This window comes from Falco cherrug, chromosome 14 (genome assembly GCF_023634085.1).
Source record: "Falco cherrug isolate bFalChe1 chromosome 14, bFalChe1.pri, whole genome shotgun sequence".
NCBI lineage: Eukaryota > Metazoa > Chordata > Aves > Falconiformes > Falconidae > Falco > Falco cherrug.
In genome coordinates this window covers 171,932-191,142 of record NC_073710.1, presented here as the reverse complement: position 1 = coordinate 191,142, position 19,211 = coordinate 171,932, and the positions used below count along the sequence as shown (strand labels likewise).

Genomic DNA, 19,211 nt, shown 5'->3' with positions numbered 1-19,211 from the left:
CCAGGCACTGCTCTCCAGGGTGTGTGGGTGGCACAGAGAGCATGGCACCCATCCCCACACTCAGCATCACCCCTGCACCCAGTGCCATCCCAGGAGCATCACCTAGGGCCATGGGGGATGACGGAGGCACTACCTGCGTACCCCCTGTGCGCAGGATGGAGAGCACCATGCAGCTCCCCAGCTTTTGCAGCCCTGGGGTGAGGGGTCAGGCAGCTGCAGTGCTGGGGGATGCTTGGCTGGTGGCATCAACCTCAGCTCGGGGAGGTGCCCACTGTCCTGCTTGCCCAGCCCTCCACACCGGCCACAGCTCCCGCCTGCCTGGGAAGGTGTCTGTCCCCCCCAGCTGCCACGGCTGGCGCTGGGACACGCTCACCTGTGCTGGGGCTGAGGGTCAGGGGGTGGCCCTGGGCCCTGGGAACGTGCAGCTGGGCTCGGGCTGGCCCGGGCTTCGTGGCCACGTGGGGAAGCATCCCTAGTGCCAACAGATCTGAAGCGGCCCTGGGGGCAGGGTGACCTGCCACCCTCCCAGGCATCCATCTCAGCACGTACAGCCCCACTGCTCCCCCAGCTGTGTGCCCACAAGCAGCCCCCCGTGCCCCCAGTACAGCCCTGGGTGCTCTCCCTCTCCAGCTCCATGGTGAGAACTGACATAACTCATTCCAGCGATAACCCTAGCACCCTGGGATGCCTCTTGGCAGCCTGTTCCCACCACCCTGCTGGCATGGGGTGAGGTACGTGCCAGGTTTGGCCCATCACTGCTGCCCGCAGCTGGCAGAAGGCAGCAGGGGGACCTTGACCCTGCCTAGCCATGAGCCATGTGGCTCCTGGCCACTATAAAGCCCGCGGCCCCGGGGCCACAGCCATGTCCTCCCAGGATGGCGTTGCTGTGGGCAGTTGCCTGCCTGGCCCTTGCCAGCACTGTCTCAAGTAAGTGCTGCCCGCGGGCACAGGGAGGTACTTGAGGTGCAGCAGGACCGGGACACCCCAGGGATGGTGACACGGAGCTGCTGTGCACAGGCAGCCCCCGTGTGCATGCCCTGAGCTTTTGGGGTTACTGTTGTGCCCCTCTGCCTCCCCGCCAGGCTGTGGGGTGCCCGTCATCAGCCCCTCGGTGCACTACAGTGAGAGGATCATCAACGGGCAGAATGCGGTGCCCGGTTCATGGCCCTGGCAGGTGTCCCTGCAGGTACGGCACTGTCCCGCTCCCCAGGCAGGGTTGCTGCCCCAAGCACCACGGTGGCATGGCATGGCAAGCCGGGCGCCAGGGGTGGGAGGTGGGTAGGCACCAAGGGGGCCCATGAAACCCTCTGCCTGTCCCCAGCTTTGTGGGGGGCTCAGCCCCAGCTCTTCCTCCCTCTTTCCACTGCAGACCCGCTCGGGATCCCACTTCTGCGGCGGCTCCTTGATCAACGAGAACTGGGTCATCACGGCTGCCCACTGCGAATTCAAGTGAGGAGCGATGTCCAGCCAGCCCACGCCAGTGCCACCCAGCAGGGACAGGGGCATGCGGCATGCTGGGCATCGCCAAGTGGCATTTGGGACAGCCTCGGAGGCCAGCACCCGAGGAACTGAGCAGCCCGGGGCTTCCTCCCTGCGGTGCCTTCCCTTGGGCACACAGTGCCTTGTGCCTGTGGCAGCCCCAGTGCTGTGCCCACCCCGAGTGCCAGCTGCGCGTGTCCCCCTGACTCCCTTACCCCTTGCAGCCCGTACTCCCACATCGTCGTCCTCGGGGAATATGACCGCAGCTCCAACGCAGAGTCTGTTCAAGTGAAGACGGTGTCCAGGGTGAGCCAGGCTGAAGTGGCTGCAGTCCTGGGACAGGGCTGCAGCTCTGCGCTGGGGCTGCTCCTGCAGGGCAGGGATGGCATGTTACACAATTTCTCGGCAGGCCATCACAAACCCCAGCTGGAACCCCTACACCTTGAACAACGACATCACCCTGCTGAAGCTCTCCTCGCCTGCCCAGCTGGGACCCCGTGTGGCCCCTGTCTGCCTGCCCCCCACCAACCTGGCTCTGCCCACCAACCTCCAGTGCGTCACCACTGGCTGGGGACGCACCAACACCAACTGTACGAACACCGCAGCTTCAGGGAGGGCCGTGTGTGGCCACCTCCCTTCTGGGTGGCTCTGCAGGGTCTGGGGGAGCCCAGGGGCAGTGTGTGTGTGTGTGGGTGCATTGGTGCAAGCACAGGTGGAGGTGGATGCATGCCAACCCCAGGGATGACTGAGCACGGGCACCAGCCCGCCCTTGCTTGGGACTGCTTGCACGAGGCGATCCCTCCTGGGGCAGGGGGGTACACTGGCACAGAGGGGGAGGGCGCTTTGCATGGCAGCACCCACGTGCTTGGAAGCCACAGTGGGAGCTTACCCAGGGTGCCTGTGTGCTCCCAAAGGCTCCAGGAGACCCGCCAACTCCAGGGCCATTTAATGGTGCTTCTTTCCCCCAGCCCAAGCCTTGGCAGTCCGCCTGCAGCAGGTAACTCTGCCCTTGATCACCCTGAACCAGTGCAAGCAGTACTGGGGCAACCGGATCACCAGCTCCATGCTCTGTGCCGGCGGGGTCGGTGCCTCCTCCTGCCAGGTAAGGAGCCAAACTCCCGCTGGAGGAGGAGGAGGACACGTGGGGTCTTGGGTCTATGGAGCCAGAGATGTCGGCTATAGCGCCCGGCCGCGGCCGGGGTGGCAGGGACCAGTCTGGAGCACATGCTGGGGCCACTAAGCAGGAGGCGTCTTCTCTGCAGGGTGACTCTGGTGGCCCTCTGGTATACCAGAATGGGAACGTCTGGACCTTGATTGGCATTGTCTCCTGGGGAAACAGCAACTGCAATGTCCGCACGCCAGCCATCTACACCCGCGTGAGCCAGTTTCGAAACTGGATCGACTACGTTGTTTCTCAGGCATAGAGCTGGTGACAGAGGGATCCCTTCGCCGGGTGCTGCTCCCGGCGTGGTGAGCTTGGCAGAGCTGGCAAGGGGCTGAGCTGAAAGCAAGGTGCCTCACTTTGTAATAAAGCATCGGCATTTGTGCCAAGCGCTGCCTCTGGCTCCTTTCCCCTTGTGAAGCAGGCCGGGATGGAAGGCGCAAGGGGGGCCAGGGCACCCCACGCTCCTCTCCCAAGCCGCAGCACTTCCCAGTGCCGGAGCTGTGCCCAGCTGGGACCCGTGGCAAGGGGCACAGCCAGGACACGATGCGTAGGTAGAGAGGGAGCAGGGCTGGCAGAGGCTCCAGGGCTGCTCAGGGGGTCTTCATGTACATGGACCTACACCCTGGCACCAGCCCAGAGCCCACCACAGCGCTGAGGGTGGGCGAAGTTACCTGTACTGGTCCTCCCACCGACCGCAAGGTCTCCAGCACCAGCTGGCCCCACCAGGGCCTGTGGAGCTGCAGCTCAGCACCCTCCCCAACTCGCGACGGAGGGTGGGTGCTGGTGGGTGCACAGGATCTTAAAAGATCCCTGGTGGCAATTTAAAGCCATGTAGCAGGTTGGGAACACAGAGCTGAATGGGAGAAGAGCCGACAGCAGCTCCAGCTCTTCTGGAAGGTGGAAGGCAGCGGCTGGAGAACAGCACGCTGCTTCATGTGTGCAGATCTGCCAGGTAACAGAGCGGGGAACTGAAGGCCATCCCAAAGGAAAATGTGAAGCAGGAAACAAAATTCAAGGCCACATGGCAGGTTTTCAGAAGAAAGCTGAGTTTTCACCCAAAGAGATTCTTGAGGCAATGGCAGGTGCAGACCTTGCGAGGTGACATGCGAGTAAAAAGACACGTCAGTGAATTACCACCTGGTTCCTGGCAGCTCAAAATAAGAGCTGGTCATGAGGACACCGTGGAGAGGAGCAGGATCAGACTGACCCAACACAAGTTGTGGGGTTTTTTTTCTTTATCAGTGATGTGATTGTGATATAAAAGCTCTACTGTGTTAATCACAGCCCCCAAAATGTTGTCATCACTATGAGGCAGTTGCAGAGAAAGCATGATGCTACACAGACATACCCATGGGAAGGGATATAAACTATGAATGGAGGGTACAGACAAACGGTCTGGCCCCTATGCTTGAGTAAAAAAAAAAAAAAATCACAAACAAAAACTTCTCAAGTGCAGCCCAGGGCTCAAAGTTTTACTTTGGATGGGTAAAATTTAGCTTCGTGTAGTGGTTTTCTCTGCAGGGAGCAAGAGCAACTGGAGCAAACTCACAGCAGGGCCCTGGGGCTTGCAGAGAAACCTGTGAAGCTGCTGGCTCGGGCTCCTTTGCCCTGGAAAGCCCCTCTGGGACGTAGGGGAGAAGGGCACAGGGCTGAGCGAGCTCCTTGCAAACCTCCCCAAAGGCCAGCAGCAGCAGTTGGACCAGTACACACCGGTCCTACTGGTCTGCCTTGACATTTAGAGTGCTTGCTCTCTGTGGTACCTGAAATAAAACCCACCACATGAAGGCAGCACACTTTTTTGGCTTTAGTTAGCTCCTCAATGCCCTTACAGACAGCTGGATGTCAGCGATGTGGGGATGGGCCACAAGGGCAAAAGAAACTGGTGGCCACGTGGAGCTTCAAACAGGAACTGATCAAGTGCAGCACTATGGGTCATTCACTGTGTTCAGGTCGCTGTCATCCCTGCCACTGCTGAGATGGGGCCCCCAGTCCCTGCAAAATCACCTCCTTTCCAGGAGAGGGTGGTTCAGAAGGGGTATGTGTTTTTCACTTGATACAGGTTTTCCTGACGGTCCATAAAATGCACATCTGGATGCACAGAGTGAAACCAGAGAGGTGATGAGCTGCTGTAGGCAAACCAAGGTATTTCTATGGCCCAGCTTTCTATGGCTTCCAGCCAAAGAAAAGTGAACAAAATGTCCCAGAGCGCCTGTTCTGCCTCCAAGCCCTGCCTTCCAGCCAGAGGCTGAGCACCCCACTCACCCAGGGCACCCCTGTGGGCACCACAGCCCGGCATGAGGTCTGCCCCAGGCAGCTGCGTTAAAGAAACCAGCAAACTCTTTTACGGGCACTTTGGTACCTTCTTGTTGTGCTCCAAGACTGTATTAGAGGGGTGAGCAGCATCCTGTCGATGCGTTCACTGCCCATCACTCCTGGCCTGGAAAGCGGTGCCTGCCAGCAGCCGGCCCACGGGCGATCCATGCACCAGAAGGAATGACAGCAGAGCGATGGGGTACACAGAATACATTTACATGTTTAGCAGACTGAGTACACAAAATAAATAATTCTGTACACTCTAATCGTAATGTTACAGGCTAATTACAATGGTTCAGACCTCATCCTACAAGCCAGACCTTAGTGTAAAAAACAAGACTCCAAAGGCAAGTCACAGAACTTGGTGCTTCTCAAAGCAGACCCGCTAAGAGATTAACGGGATGCAATCGGAGTTAATTCCAAACTGTTCCAACCCAGCACCGGAAATTTGGCGACCAAAAATAACAGCAAGTGCCAGAAGACCTCTGGCCCCAAGAGCTTCCCGGGAGGTGTCTTTCCGCAGTGAAAGGCAACAGGAAAACTCACGTTATCTCGGCGTCCACATGGGAGCTGCTTGTTTCCGACACACCTCACTGGGGCCGTGGATCTCTCCCACGTTCAGCAGACAAACACAGTGCAACAATATTTGCAACAGCAGCGAGTAGCTCGCTTGTCACACACGAGGGCTCTACAGTATCATCGTGCAGGGGAGGACAGCGGGGGAAGGACAGCTGCTCTGTCATCAGGCAGGCAGAGCTCCCTCCACCCCAGGGACACCAAGGGTGGAAGGTACCAAGCTCCATGATGCCACTGCCACTGCGCATCCCTGCTGCTTCACATTTTTTTTTTGGCAAATTTACCACACAGTAAGGCACAGCTGACATGCAGGTACCTGCCCCTGGAGCACCCAAGAGCTGTGTTCTTAGTCCAGGCTGAAAGAGGAAACCAAGTGGTCAAAAAAAGCACCAAAAACCTCCCAAGAGTGGCGTAGGCAGCTTGGGGCTGGGTATCTGGTGCCAAGTGGTACAGGCACTTTGTGATATTTTCCAGGATGAAGCCGAGCTGGTGAGAGGCCAGGACACAGCCAGCCTCCCTGCAAACCCCAGGGCTCACACTGCTGCCAGAGAATGGTTTTCAACCCCTCCAGAGGGTGTGATCCCCCCAAAAAGCCAACCTCTGTGTTGCTTTTCATAGTTTAGAAAACTAAGTCAAACAATCGAGATTTTCATTTACCCCACCTCAAACCTTCTGAATCTTTAGTATCACCACTTAAAGGAAGAATATGGCCCCACACAGTCTAATAAGAGGCCTGTAACAGCCGTGCACCAGTTGTCCTTCGTGGTGCCAGATCACCTTGGGCTGAGCCTGCACTGCAGGATCCTCAAAGGGAGCCTTCTCCCACCTGCAAGGCACCGAACAGATGCTTTGACCTTGCTACGGGACTCACCATGGCTCCTGCAGAGCCAAGTCCAGAGTTGCTGCCCAGTAGCCGAGTTAACCATGACTCCTGTTCCAGTTTGTGCATTATATAAAAGTTGACTATATTAGTCCTTCAGCCAAACACCCAGGTAGAAAACAGGATTGAGAAATGGAGCAGGGTGTAAGAAAGAACGTGAATTACCAGAGGAGAAAATATCTGACCTAGAAGAAGAAAATATCCAAATTCCAAAGAAGTTAAGAGTTTGAGGGTTCATCATTTCCAAAACAAATAGATAGCGCAGGCCCTGCACTGCAGCTGGTTTCCACATCACCACTGGAGCCAGAAGGTCAGAGCCCTTTTGTCTGGGCTTACACCCCTGACAAGGCTATAAAGCTGCCCTTCACGTACGGTTGTATGTTTCCAAGAACAATGCAGTCCAGGAACTGTCAGGAGCATCTGGATGCTGTCACAACCTCAGTGATAGCACAGACGACTTCTGGATTGAAGAAGGGGGGGGGGGTGTGTCTACCTCCACTGGGCTGACATGTTAATTTTCTAGAAGCCTGAGAAGGGTGAGAAGTAAATCGAACATGGACAAGTAATTGCTGGTTGAGCAAAATACACAGAAAAATACCTTACTTGCTCAAAAATCTGGATGCAAGTGTGTAGACCACCTAACATTATTTCTGCAAAACCTTTTCACATTCATTTCCAATAACCCTCAAAAAAATAAAAATAAACAATTAAGGCATCAATAGGCCACATTCTTTGAAGCTGTAATTCTCTCCCCCAGGAGCGCAGCCAAACTCCCAGGACAAAACAATGGGATTGTTTTACACAGTACTGCTAAGTTCCAAAAGAAAACCAACCATAATTCCCTTTACTCCTCAAAAATGCATTTCCTTGAAACAGAACACGCCAGGAAGCAACACCTTGAGCTGCACCATTGTGTCTCACGCTGGGATAAAATCCCAAACCTACCAATTCCAGCCTTGGCATCTTTAGGCTTTGCTTTCTCCTCGTGTCCCTTAAGACGCCTCCCCAAGGCAGGGTGCTGGCGAGCATCTCACTGAGACACCGGGGGCTGACTGCATGCGTCTTTTCCCCAGCAATCAGCATCCCTTCCAGCGAGTGCCTGCGGAATCACGCTCATCCCTTTGTGGGCTAAAATGCTGCTCTTCAGGATGAGTACAGGAGAAAATGGTGCCACGCTGAGCACCTGGGATTGGAGGGATTGCAGGTGTGCTCCAAGACCATCACTCAGTACATCAAAACCAGATTCCTCTTTGTAAGAACATCTCACCCAGAAAGTGGGAACATAACTAAGGCTGTACTTGAACAAGGACACCTACAACTTGCCACTAGGTGTCATTCCAACTTCATTTTCATTGCATGAACAAAAGTACGGAAAACAAAAGCGCCCAGAGATTTGCACCTCAGCTAATAAAAAGTCTGCAGCTCAGCGAACCCTGGAACAGGCATTTGTTACCTGTGTTCTCCTGGCTAATTCAGTACCAGAGAAAGTCTTCCAAAAAACCCTGTGAGCCAAATAAAGAATTACCAGTTAAAAGCCGAAGAAGGAGATTTTAAAAATTAAATGAAAGAGCAGAAAAAACATTTCAGACATTTTCACTTCCAAAATCCCCAAACAAGGCGCTCCTGAAAAATGTAAACTCCTGAGACTTAAGACAGATCAAGCACTGAGAGGCTCCTGTGGAACATATATGAAGACAGATGATCAAGATAATTCACAGTGAAGAGCTTCTTAGAGGACACATTGAAGGCACCTAACTATGGCTCAAAATTACAGCACTTTGCCTGTCCCCAGACACCCCAGACCCAGCTGCAAAGGTGCCACAATTGCAAGCATAAAAAGCACCCCAGGAACTGTTCTTAAGCTGACCTTGCAACACAGCAGTTGGACCATCACAGTCTTCCAGACAGAGTGAAAACAGAAAGATCACCGATGACTCCAAGGGAGGGACATCTGGACGGAGCTCTGCTCATCTCTCCTCTGCCCACACGTTATTGTCTGGGTGTAACAGTTCCTGCAAATACTGAATTTAGAAAAAGAAGAGCGATTGAGCCAAGAGTGCTATAACCAAACGATGGAAGGACAGCCCATAAAGACTTTCCCCATGTTTACACTGATTTTTCCATGCCAATAAAAAAACATTGCATTTGTGAAGAGAACTAGAGTTCTTTTTCTAGAAAACCCAAAGCCCCTTATGGGATGGACTCGGTCCTCTTTGGTGCAGTTCCCTAGCAGCAGGATGCCTGAAGACCACAGACGTCTCCATACCACAAAGGGGCAAGCTGCAGCTCTCCAGCATCACTCATGTAGGTAAGTGCCAAATTACTTCCCAGCCAGTGTCATCACAAAAACCTGACGCTGGCTGGAACCTATATAGCAACATCTCGCTTCCCAAAATATATTTCACCCCAAACTCACCACGAATGACATCGCTCCCAACTTTTACTGGTGAAAAACCAATTGCTGAAAAGAGCAACAAAGCAAAAATTGTCACAGATGAGAGGATTCCTGTTCTGCCTTGTAAAGGTGGAGAAACCACCCTGGTCAGACCAGAGCTCAGCATCCTGACCTCCTCTCCACCTTCATTTATCCCCCACCCCCCAAGAGAATGCAGGAGGGAACAGCTTGGGTAGACACCTGCACAACGCCTGTGCATTTTGATGGTCTAGTGGTTAAAGGGAAGTCTCAGGTTCAAGAGGTCTTGGCTCAGTTCATCAGTTTGATGTCCTCGAGTGGGCAAAATACCTGTTTTAAGGATAAACAGGCAAGATAATCTGGGGTGGGCCATGAAAGCATCCAGGAGGTAAGAGATCACAGTGCCTGGGTGTGATGCTCCAAACATGTAGAAGACACTTTGAGTAATGGCTCAAAACCAGAATCCCTCAGAGAGCATCCTGCCATCTCTTAATGTACAAGCTAAGAACAATTTTCCAGTTGATATTTCTCTTAGAGTAGTTGTTGCTTTTGGAGAGCTGTTTGCAGTAATATGAGGGGCACTGAACTGTTTACGCAGCAAATGTGGCAAGCTGCCTCTTTTGTCAGAAATCACATCTAGTTTATAGTTCATGGTAACAAACCAGGGAAAACTACAGGAGAAGGTAAAAGAAGCTGAAGAAACTTCTTTTGCAGTCCACAGAGTTGAAAAAACCCAGTTTTTAGCAATTCTGTTGTGATCTTTAATGCTGATGGAAGAAAGACTGTGTGTGACATAGTAGGATGGCCACTTGAGGAAGGGCAGCCTGAAAAGAATGCAGTTTTCAAAATAATATGCAATGACGCAAAGGATTTAGAATTCACCCCTGCTACATACACTGCCTGTCCACAGGTTTCCTCTGCTGTATTCCCTATCACACGCTTGGGCGCCCCAGGCTGTGCTCTTGGTGGTTATAGCCCATCCCTGCTTTGGGCTGGGAAGCACATCCCTAGAAATTCTTTCTTTTCTCTTAGCACAGAAAACTCAAGTCTTCTCCCCCTGAAGCAGCACTGCTCTGCTGTTTGCTGACCAGAAGTGGCTGTGGCTAGTGCAGTTAGAGCTCCCTGGAGATGTGACCAACCACTTAAAACCTTGCTGACACTAAACCACAGCAGCAGAGACATCAATCCTGGATGGAAAGGCCATGCTCGCCAGCCCCTTGAGCTTGCACAGCCTTCACCTCTAGCCCAGAGCTAAGCAAGCGCTTTCCAAGCACACAGCATGAAGCAAACCATATGGCTTCATATGAAGTTTCAAGAACCAGCGTTCTCCTTCACTGCAGCTCTTGTCTCTGCTGGCACAAGAGGCTGAGCCCACCCTGAGACTGTGCCACCAGCCCCGCTTTATGGCTCTGACTAGTTGGGAAGGTATCTCAGCAGGCTTGCATAAAGCCCGACTCTAGAGCCCTCACCTCCCCTGGGAAGCCCCTTTACAAGAAGCCCCCACGGCACCATCCAGCACAAAGAAACCCGAAAGGCAGCTTTCTCCTGTTGAATCTAAGGCACACCTAACAGCTCTAAGGTGTCTGTGCAACGTCTCCAGGGTACTGACACTGCTGACACTCTAGGATTGCACCTCCACTACTCAAGCCCCGACCCTGACACCCTGACGCTATGGAGCCGTCTGCAGCCACCCCAACTGCTCCCACCACCACTTCGCTGTCCCAGAACAGGGATGGTGGCACTGGGGCAGAGCCGGCATGCAAAGCAGGGGAGCCCTGTAAAATCTGCAGACCGGGAACAATACCTGGAACCACTGAAGTTCTGGTGAAGTGATGTGGTCGGTATTGCTAGTCTGAAGGGCACAGGACATGTAACAGGTCACAGGCATGACAGGGCCGTGCGGCACAGCAAGAACAAACCCTGCACGGGAAGCACGGGTCTTGCTACAAATAAGGGAAGGATAATTCAAGAGGGACAGCAAGGAACCCCTGAAAAACCTGCCCCGCCAAAGACATCTCTCTGCATAGCGTGAAGTTCCTGCAGGACAATAATCCTCCTCCCACCCCTCCCTCAGGAGCACTCAAAGGAACTGGACTACAGCTCCGAGCTCACAGTACTGCAGCATGGCTGCCAATTTGCACGGCGGCTCTCGCACAGCTTGAGTAGCCCTTGATGTCACCAGGCGGGTGGCAGCCCCTGGGGGAAGCCTCGCAGCTTCCCAGCCATCATGGAAAACTGCTGCCTGGCATCACTTCAGCGAGGAACTGGTGGGCAGCACGCCGGTGAGTCAGAGCTATCCTACTCCTAACTGTTTGTGACTCATACCAGCTTCACTGCAAAGGCACCACAGAGTCTGACTAAAGCAGCTCAAAATTTGTGTATATACAACTTTTAAATACATATACACACCCTCACACACGTGTATGTGCACACACACATGCATGTGCATACACATAAAGTGATTTTTTTTTGTTTGCAAGTGAGAGAAATATAGCGCTCTGGAATTAATAAATAACTGTGAACAACCAAGCTCCTGGGCTACAGAAAGAGCTCTTCTCCCCACGTGGCTCCTTGATTTGTGTATTACTTGAGGCTCTGAGCTGTGCCCCTGTTTCTGGCACAAGACCCTGTGGCAAGCTCACAGGGTGGGATGGCCACCATGAGGTTCCCTTTCCTCTGCACAGGGGGACACCTCCTCATGGATACAGGGGGCACCTGGAGGGAGGGAGGGAGGAACCTGGATGTTCCTCACTGAGAGTGTGCACAGCAAAGGATGCTGCACACCTACACCACAGAGAAGACATCTGAAAAGACGCCTGGCAGGTCCCAGCCCAGTGTTCAGCCAGTGTACTGCTGCTGGTAGCGCAGGTTGAGCTCCCGCAGCTCCCGCTCCCGAACCCGCCGTGATTTGTTGGATTTGGTGGAGCGGCTGGAGCGGGTGGACTGTGCGGATTTGGTGCTCTGGCAGCGGGAAGATGCCCTCTTGAGAAGGTTTTGTGAGATGGAGCGGTGTAGATTCTTCATGGATGATGATGCTGCCATGCTGACCACCCAGGGGTGCTTCAGGGCCTGAAGGGCTGTCATCCTGTCACTGGGGTCCACCGTGAGCAGACGGTCAATGAAATCCTTGGCCAGGTTGGACACACTGGGCCAGGGCTGAAACATGAAAGAGATCATTAGAAAGAAACATCCCAGCACAGGTCTGCTGATTAATTCCTCCCATGCCCAAAAGGCACTTCAGGGCATTCTGGTTCTTCTGTTGTCTCTTTCACCCTCAAAATTTCCAAGGTGTAACCAACAGATTCTGCCCAAGGAAAATGAGACATACTTACTTCAAAAGGCTGTTAGAGGGAGAGGCTGAATTAGTGGGAAATGACTACAGGTGCATAGGTGCAGGGTGGGTCCCTCCAAGCAGCGGCGCTCAGCCCACCCAGTAGCTGACCTTGGATCCCAGTCCCCCCAGGTTCCTCAAGTGTACAGACACCTCCACACACACACATGCGATCTCAGTCAATCCCAAGACTCAACCATCACTGCAGCAGCTGGCTGGGATTTCCCTGGTCCCTCTGGCCACCAGACCCTCCTGCAGTCTCATCCTTGACCTTAGAGACACACACACACACATATCCCCAGCTCCCACATCCCTTCACCCCCTTGTCCAGCTCCACCTTCACCAGCAGTCACACACTCAGTCACATGCTTGCACGCCCGTGCTTGCTCCCGTTGCTGTACCACAGACACACACAGGCTCCCAGACCTACACCCCTCTCCAGGTGCTGGCCCTGAGGCCTCCCACCTCACTCCCATCACCTTCCAAAATCATCCAGCTATTACAAAAAGAACTGTCACTGTATCCCACTGAAGACCCTCCCCAATCCAAGTGCTCTGTATCTGATGAGGCCATGACTGCCGGAGTGCTAGCTGTACTGCTCACAGAGGCTGGATCCTCGCACCAGACCCCTGGGGTTCTATTCTGACCCTTCACTTTAAGGTGCACATCTAGCGAGCCAGCACCGACCTCTGCATCAATCCTGAAGCAAAGACTAGGGAGAATTTTTCTGCTGTGGTACTCTTGTCTCGCTCCCACATGGAAATCTAGGAGATGTTGCTACTGCTCAGTCCTGGAACAGCCAACTCTGCCCAGCTGGAAACAGTCCCATAGAACAGTCTGAGTATATATAAATGTTAGAGATAAGGAATTTCCAGGAATGCTTACCAAGGAAAGGGGAAGGGATTTTTTTACAAAATACTAGCTTTAAAGAAACAAGCTCAAAGTAGTTAATTAGCCCTATAATATATTTCTCCTATATCCCCCAGTACGCCAAAGTATAGCCATAAACAAGACAAACACCTACAGCCACGCATGCTGCAATTGCTTAATTTCTGACAAAATACCATATTTGTGCTAACGTGAGAACATCACCTTTAGCATGAGGTGAAGGGTGGGCTGTGGACAAAGCTAGGAAGAAAACTGGCAAACTCCACAGTAAGGCTGGAGTGGAGGCGGCAGGTATGGCTAGCATACAAACCCCAAGTGTCGAATGGACACTGGCAAGAGCAGGTTTCTGCAGTCGCTGCGTGTTGTGTGGGTCTCACCCCTCCTGAAACCACCACTATTGACACATCCTAAGCAGCGTTAAAAAAAGCCTGAGCAGATTCATGCAACAAAGTGAAGATTCAATACAATAACGGAAACAGCATGTGTGGTTAAAAAAGGAAAAGGCTGCTATTCTCTGTCTTTCTTCTCTTCGTTTTCTGAGGAAGAAAAGAACCCAGTTATTTTAAAATTCAGGGTCCACCAACAGTACGGTCAGATATGATTACCTCTTCTTGTGCATAAGGTTCAAAAAAGGTATGTCCTGATTTTTTTGAGGTTTGCAATTTATTGCTACTGAAAGCAATTTTCTCTTCCAAAAGACTCAGAGGCACCAGGCAGGAGAGCCAATCCACGGCAGGATTTTATAATGAAAGGCAAGGTGCTCAGTTACAGCACTGCTCCTGGCCCCGGACAGTCAGTGGCATGGCCAGGAAAAAAGAACTGAAACTCCAGCTAAGGAACCGGCTGCTAGAATGACCAGGGTACAGAAAGTCTTATTTTACAAGCGATGACTAAAACAGCCCAGCTTACTCAGTTTAGCTAAAGTGGGCTATACAATCACTGTCAATAACTGGAAGAGAAGAGAGTGAAAATGACATGAACTACTTGATATAAAGAAAATACCGGTACATGAGTAAAAAACTGCAAGCGTTCCTGAATGTATTCAAGATAGAGATGGAAATACTTTGAGCCAGAGTGCTCAGGAAGGAAGCACAGCCTTCTCCTGCAGATCAGACACCACTTCTGCGCTTTGAAATCACATCCAAAATCCACTCCCCTCCACGTTTCAAGAACAAAATCAGTTAATAAAAAAAAAAACCCTTAAAATTCAAGCTTTTCTGTTTCCTGCTTTCAGATATAACTAGTTTGTCATGACCTGCATTAAATCACTTTCTCTTAGCTGACGAAATGCATTTGGACAGTGAATGTAAGAAAAAAACAGGCGCTTGTTAGAATAGCACAATCTTTGTCCCTAAAAAGGGACAATCTTTGATCAGAGACTTGTTATAGTGTTCATTTATAAAGAGGATAAATAAAATAGCAAAAAACCTTTTCAAATGTAGCAAAAACTACAATAAAGGTTACAATTGCAATTGAACACACTGGTCTGTTTTGCAGAACTACGGACCCTTTGAAGAGCTCAGCCTTTATGCTATTTATAGCAACAGAACCAAAGGGCCAAATCTGCCATGGGGTGATCTAAATCGTGTTTCAAGTCTATAGATTTCCTACCAGACTTCTGGATAAGGCACTTCCTTTGTTAAATAACAGTGAAGAGAATCAACTTGCTGTGTTCGGTCTTTATCGGCATAACCTCAGGTAACACCAGGGCCGTACCTGCCAGCACATGAAACTCCACACCTCCAGCTACGGACGGCCTTTGGCTTCTCTCTTCCACAGATGGACGCAGCCAATCAACACCCAACAAGAGGTTCTGCCCCCACTTTTACCAGGCTAGCCTTCAAAAACTTTTTTAAAAAACACTGTTCTGTAGCTTTTTTTTTTTTACTCATTTATCAGCTACTCACACAGTTAAACCCACAAATTCATCATGACTCATCCACAGCCCATTAATTTCCAATCACTTCTTACCTCGTCCTCCTAGCAGAACAGAAAGCTCACCCCATTCTGTCTCCTTCACAGAGGACTCGTTTTCCACTCCCCAAATAACACTAATGAGATGCCTAGGCTAACCATATGTCTATGCAGTTTACTGACTTTAACTCAAAGTGGTATTATATGCTGGTGAAAAATTCTACTCTCCTGGCAATAACTATTTAAGAACTCTTTACCACCATTTTCATTATTGTTGCCAGTGATTGAGATGACTGAGATACCTTGAAACAGCTTTTGTCCCACTCAGATAGAGAAAACACATTTACACAACTCCAACCCTGTTGGTTTTTCCTGGGATGTTTCTTCTCATCTTATCTAAAACCTTTTACCTTTCTGAATATTGTCCCTCACAGAGATACAATCATGCCAGGATCTGCATCCTCTCTTTTTCTACTTAAATCCACAGAGATGCAAGAGATGCACTCAATTGAAAAATACATGAGGACTGACAGAACAATACTTTTCTGGGAAATACACCTCCAGGACATGCAGGAAAGCATTATTTCCTCTTGCACATGTTAGTAATGGCACCGGCCTGGACCTTGAGGCAACCTGAGAGCTACTTTGCCATCCAGATGCATTCAACCTTCAGTAAAGCAATGGCTGTCCAACACAGAGCAGGAGATTCTGGAGGGTGAAATGAGACTCTAAACACCAGGAACAACATTACTTCCATCATTCCAAGTCATATTAAAAGATGGCCAATGTGGTAATATAGAATTTGAAGAAATCCATGAAGAACTTATCATTCTGAAAACCTACAAACTGTAAATAACCAGCCTGAGCCTTGAGCGGCCTGTGCATTGCACCAGCCCAGTTTAATGAAACCTAAAGAACAATAAACTCCAAACAGGAGCAAATTGGATTTCTCATTATTCCAATTACTCTAGTGCCATCAGAAACATTGAATATGGAGTACTTGCAATTAAATTTTTCTTCTGGTCAGCAAACATAAATCAGTTTATTGATCTGTTTATGCAGCCAGAGATTTTATCTGCTGCACCATACACATCTTTGGTTTTATTTCACTGAAACCTTTTCTTTAAAAATAAGTGAGGCTGCATGCTACTGAAGCACTGAGTGGAATGAATGTAGCAATTTTCAACCCTGGTCCCTGGAGAAACATATCCACTCTCCAGAAACCTTGCATCAGTTGGCAAAACAGCAGTTTTAACTTGGCAAGACCCCAGGACCCCTTCCAACTAATACTGCAAGGCAGCAGCAGGAGCTGTGTAAGAGCTGAGGAAGGCTGACACTGGTGTGTTTGGGGAACACCAAGAAGGACATGAGTGCAAGACACGAGGTGCACTCACATGACAGGACTGAAGCAATCTAGATGAGATTTTGCTCCTCTGAAGAGAAAGAGAGAATGGCTTGGAAGGAAAATGCTTCCATCCAGTGGCCATGAAACACTGCATCAACTAAACCCCATCAGAGAGCCTTGCCTTTAATCTCACTGCTGCACTGACAAGTTCCTTTCTTTTGTGGCACAAAAATACCACAAAAATGAAGAGAAGTCACCAATACTTGTTCACCTTGCACTCCAGTTCCTCTATGAACTGATGTCAAATGTAATGCAGTTTGAGTGTAACTTCTGTGCTGTTCCCTGTTAGACTACACTCCTCCAGAGGGTAAGGTACTACAGTAGTTCTGTTCTCTTCCTACATATCATAAAAAAAAAAACAAAACAAAAAACAAAACAGCCATATTCTGAGCAGGCCCTCAGTGGTACTTGCTGAGTGCCAGCAGAGACCTCCTACAGGTGACCAGCTTTTCAATCAACTGCAATCAGGTCCTCTGTCTGGGATAGCTGGTGCAATACCCATTTCACAAACCTCATTTCTCAGGAGACAAACACTGGACAAGCTAGTTTAATGCTGGAGACTACTGGCCCTCATGTTGGAGGACTGAACATCCCCTGGAAAGTAATGTCTGTCTGTAACTCCAGAATTTAGCAGAGTGGCTAACACCACAATCCAGCAGAATTAAAAAAAAGGGAAAAAAAAAAGGGGGTGGGGCAAAGAGCTGCAGTAAGTAAACCCAAACAGCTCACCCTACAGCAGAAATAATGAGGGTCCCTGCAACAACCAAGGGAAACAACAGTTTGTCTTTACCCTCCAGTGCAGGCTCAGCAGGGTGTGAAGGAGGGTATCTTACCATCATCTTGCTATCCTTTATCTAATGATCAAGAAGCACTGGTGAAGACTTAACAGCTCATGCTTACAGGACAACAGCTCTAAGGCACTCTCCCCTCTGTTCACCAGACGGGAGCAGGACTGCTGGGTTTCTGAGATCAGAAGAGATGAGATGCAGTAAAGCCTAGTACTACTATAACCTTACATTACAGAAAAAACAAAGCAAACCAAAGCAAAACAAAAAAAAAAAATAATCAACAAAGCCACAACCTACCTAGTAACTAGCACAAACTTTCAGGCATGCAGAGATCCCTAGGAGGCAGGAAAGCCTGCTGAACTTTCTCTAGTGACTGTGAGGATATTTGAAACAGAAAACCAGCAATTAGTAACTCATGATCTTTGAGATGAGCTGTGCAGTCATCCGTTCCTCACTTCTATCTTTCATGCAGTTATCCAATGCAAAAACTGAATCCAAGAGGCCTCTCAGGGAGAGGGGAAGGAAGATGGGCTGTAAAGATGTACATGGACATCATATATCTAAGAATTGCAGTTACTGGCAGAATTCCCTCCTCGTCAGAGTGCCTGTCCCTTTGCATCCCTCCAGGCCCAGGTGACACCTTTCAGCACCCCACACCTCCATAGACAACCTAAAGTGGGACCACATAGTCACTCATGTGGCACAGGGTCACTGATGCTCAGACTCCAAAGTCTCATAGTTCTTTCACTGCCTGGTGAAACCATGAATGAAGTTGGAGATGGCAACCTGGCAGATTTCAGACAGATCCATTTCTAACAGGTGACCTGTTTCAGCCTGACTACAGCATTCTCCAAGCCAACAGCAACTCCTCCCTGGTCATCCGAGAGGTCTTCTCAACTCCACAGGCACAGCCCTTGGTGCACAAGCCTACACACACAGAGTGAAGCTTCTTGACATTTTCTCCAGAGACACAAAGCCGCAGAGGGATCTTCTGGTTAGTCCTGTGCAAATAAAAGAAGAATCAGTCCTCTAACTTCCAAGCTTTGCTTTTAGTCTTGACAGTACTCACTGAAGGAAAAATACATATTGATTTCCTGATTCGTACTCAAGTTACGTGTTGTTTTCAGGAGAACTGACATGAGCTCTAAGGACAATGTTAATGGGAGGATGAGGACACCCAGAACTGCAAAGGCCTGAATTTCCCTTGCCAGTTGGTCTTTACAACAACATTAAGCACAAAATATGTTATCACAGCTGCAAAAGATTGCTCTTCGGTCAAAAATACTGCATCCCAATCCCAAAGCACCAGGGAGGCTGAGAAGCCCTATAGCAGCAGACAGGTTCCTGCCAGGTTCACTACAGAAAACCATCAGTTGGATACGTTAAAGTTTTACAAGACAAAAAAGATTTATTGGGAGTGAGCCTGCCCCAGCAGATACATTGGGTTGAACATGTGCACCTGGTTGGAGGGACTGCCCTCGTATCGTGCCCTTGTCACTGTTAACAGCAACGCTCCATGCCACAGAAGATAAGCACACCACCCCCATTTGATGCTGCAGTCTCCACCATGCCAACACAGTTTGGTTTGTGCAACCACAATGAGCCAAACCAGGGAGCCTCTGGTCAGTTTGCTGCAGGGGCTCTCAGCCACCGTTCCTTGGCATGATTCACCAGGTGGCTGCAGAGGCAGCTAGATCAGCCCAGGTGAGTGACTGGCACAGAATCCAGAATTAGCAGTACTTCAAGTACAAAATTCATGCCACAGTCTGTCTCACGGCCTTAATGACAACGGGAGAAACTCCCATGGTGGAGATCTGTAGCTCTGGCCCCCCAGGAATGACAGCTGCTGCTTCCAAAGCGCACCAGGATTTCCTACAAAAGCATCCCCTGAACTCATAAGCTGCATAAAACACAGGGCACGCTGCTGACCCACGAATTCAGCCCTGCTAGATAATACACTCGGGGGAAAGCAGCCTCATTCACAATGCCTTCAAGAGCTCTCAGGTGTGCTGTTTTATTCAGACTCAGGCTCCGAGTCTGGGGGAGGAGGAAAAGCAAG

The 19,211-nt window shown here is 50.4% G+C and overlaps 2 protein-coding genes across 7 annotated transcripts in view; one reads left to right on the top strand and one right to left on the bottom strand.

Annotated features, from left to right (window-relative positions):
- The first annotated feature begins 126 nt into the window (after nucleotides 1-126).
- CTRL (chymotrypsin like) lies at nucleotides 127-3,030 on the top strand. Of its 2 annotated transcripts, XM_005440303.3 has the most exons (7): nucleotides 127-927; nucleotides 1,083-1,186; nucleotides 1,370-1,449; nucleotides 1,704-1,785; nucleotides 1,889-2,069; nucleotides 2,448-2,581; nucleotides 2,742-3,030. In XM_005440303.3, the coding sequence occupies exons 1-7, from the start codon at nucleotides 816-818 to the stop codon at nucleotides 2,901-2,903; spliced, it is 855 nt and encodes a 284-aa protein (XP_005440360.2). In that variant the 5' UTR covers nucleotides 127-815; the 3' UTR covers nucleotides 2,904-3,030. The 2 variants fall into 2 exon arrangements, with proteins under 2 accessions (XP_005440360.2, XP_055582730.1); XM_055726755.1 differs by having other exon boundaries at nucleotides 1,704-2,581; nucleotides 2,742-2,877.
- A 2,127-nt stretch (nucleotides 3,031-5,157) lies between these two features.
- PSKH1 (protein serine kinase H1) overlaps nucleotides 5,158-19,211 on the bottom strand; it is a 38,387-nt gene continuing 24,333 nt past the window's right edge. For 3 of the 5 annotated variants that reach the window (XM_055726753.1, XM_055726754.1, XM_027806859.2), the window contains exon 4: nucleotides 5,158-11,982. In XM_055726753.1, coding sequence (XP_055582728.1) covers nucleotides 11,665-11,982 — 318 coding nt within the window. In that variant the 3' untranslated portion in view covers nucleotides 5,158-11,664. The remainder of the gene's footprint in view (nucleotides 11,983-19,211) is intronic. The other 2 variants (XR_003560463.2, XM_027806860.2) reach the window with 2 other exon arrangements.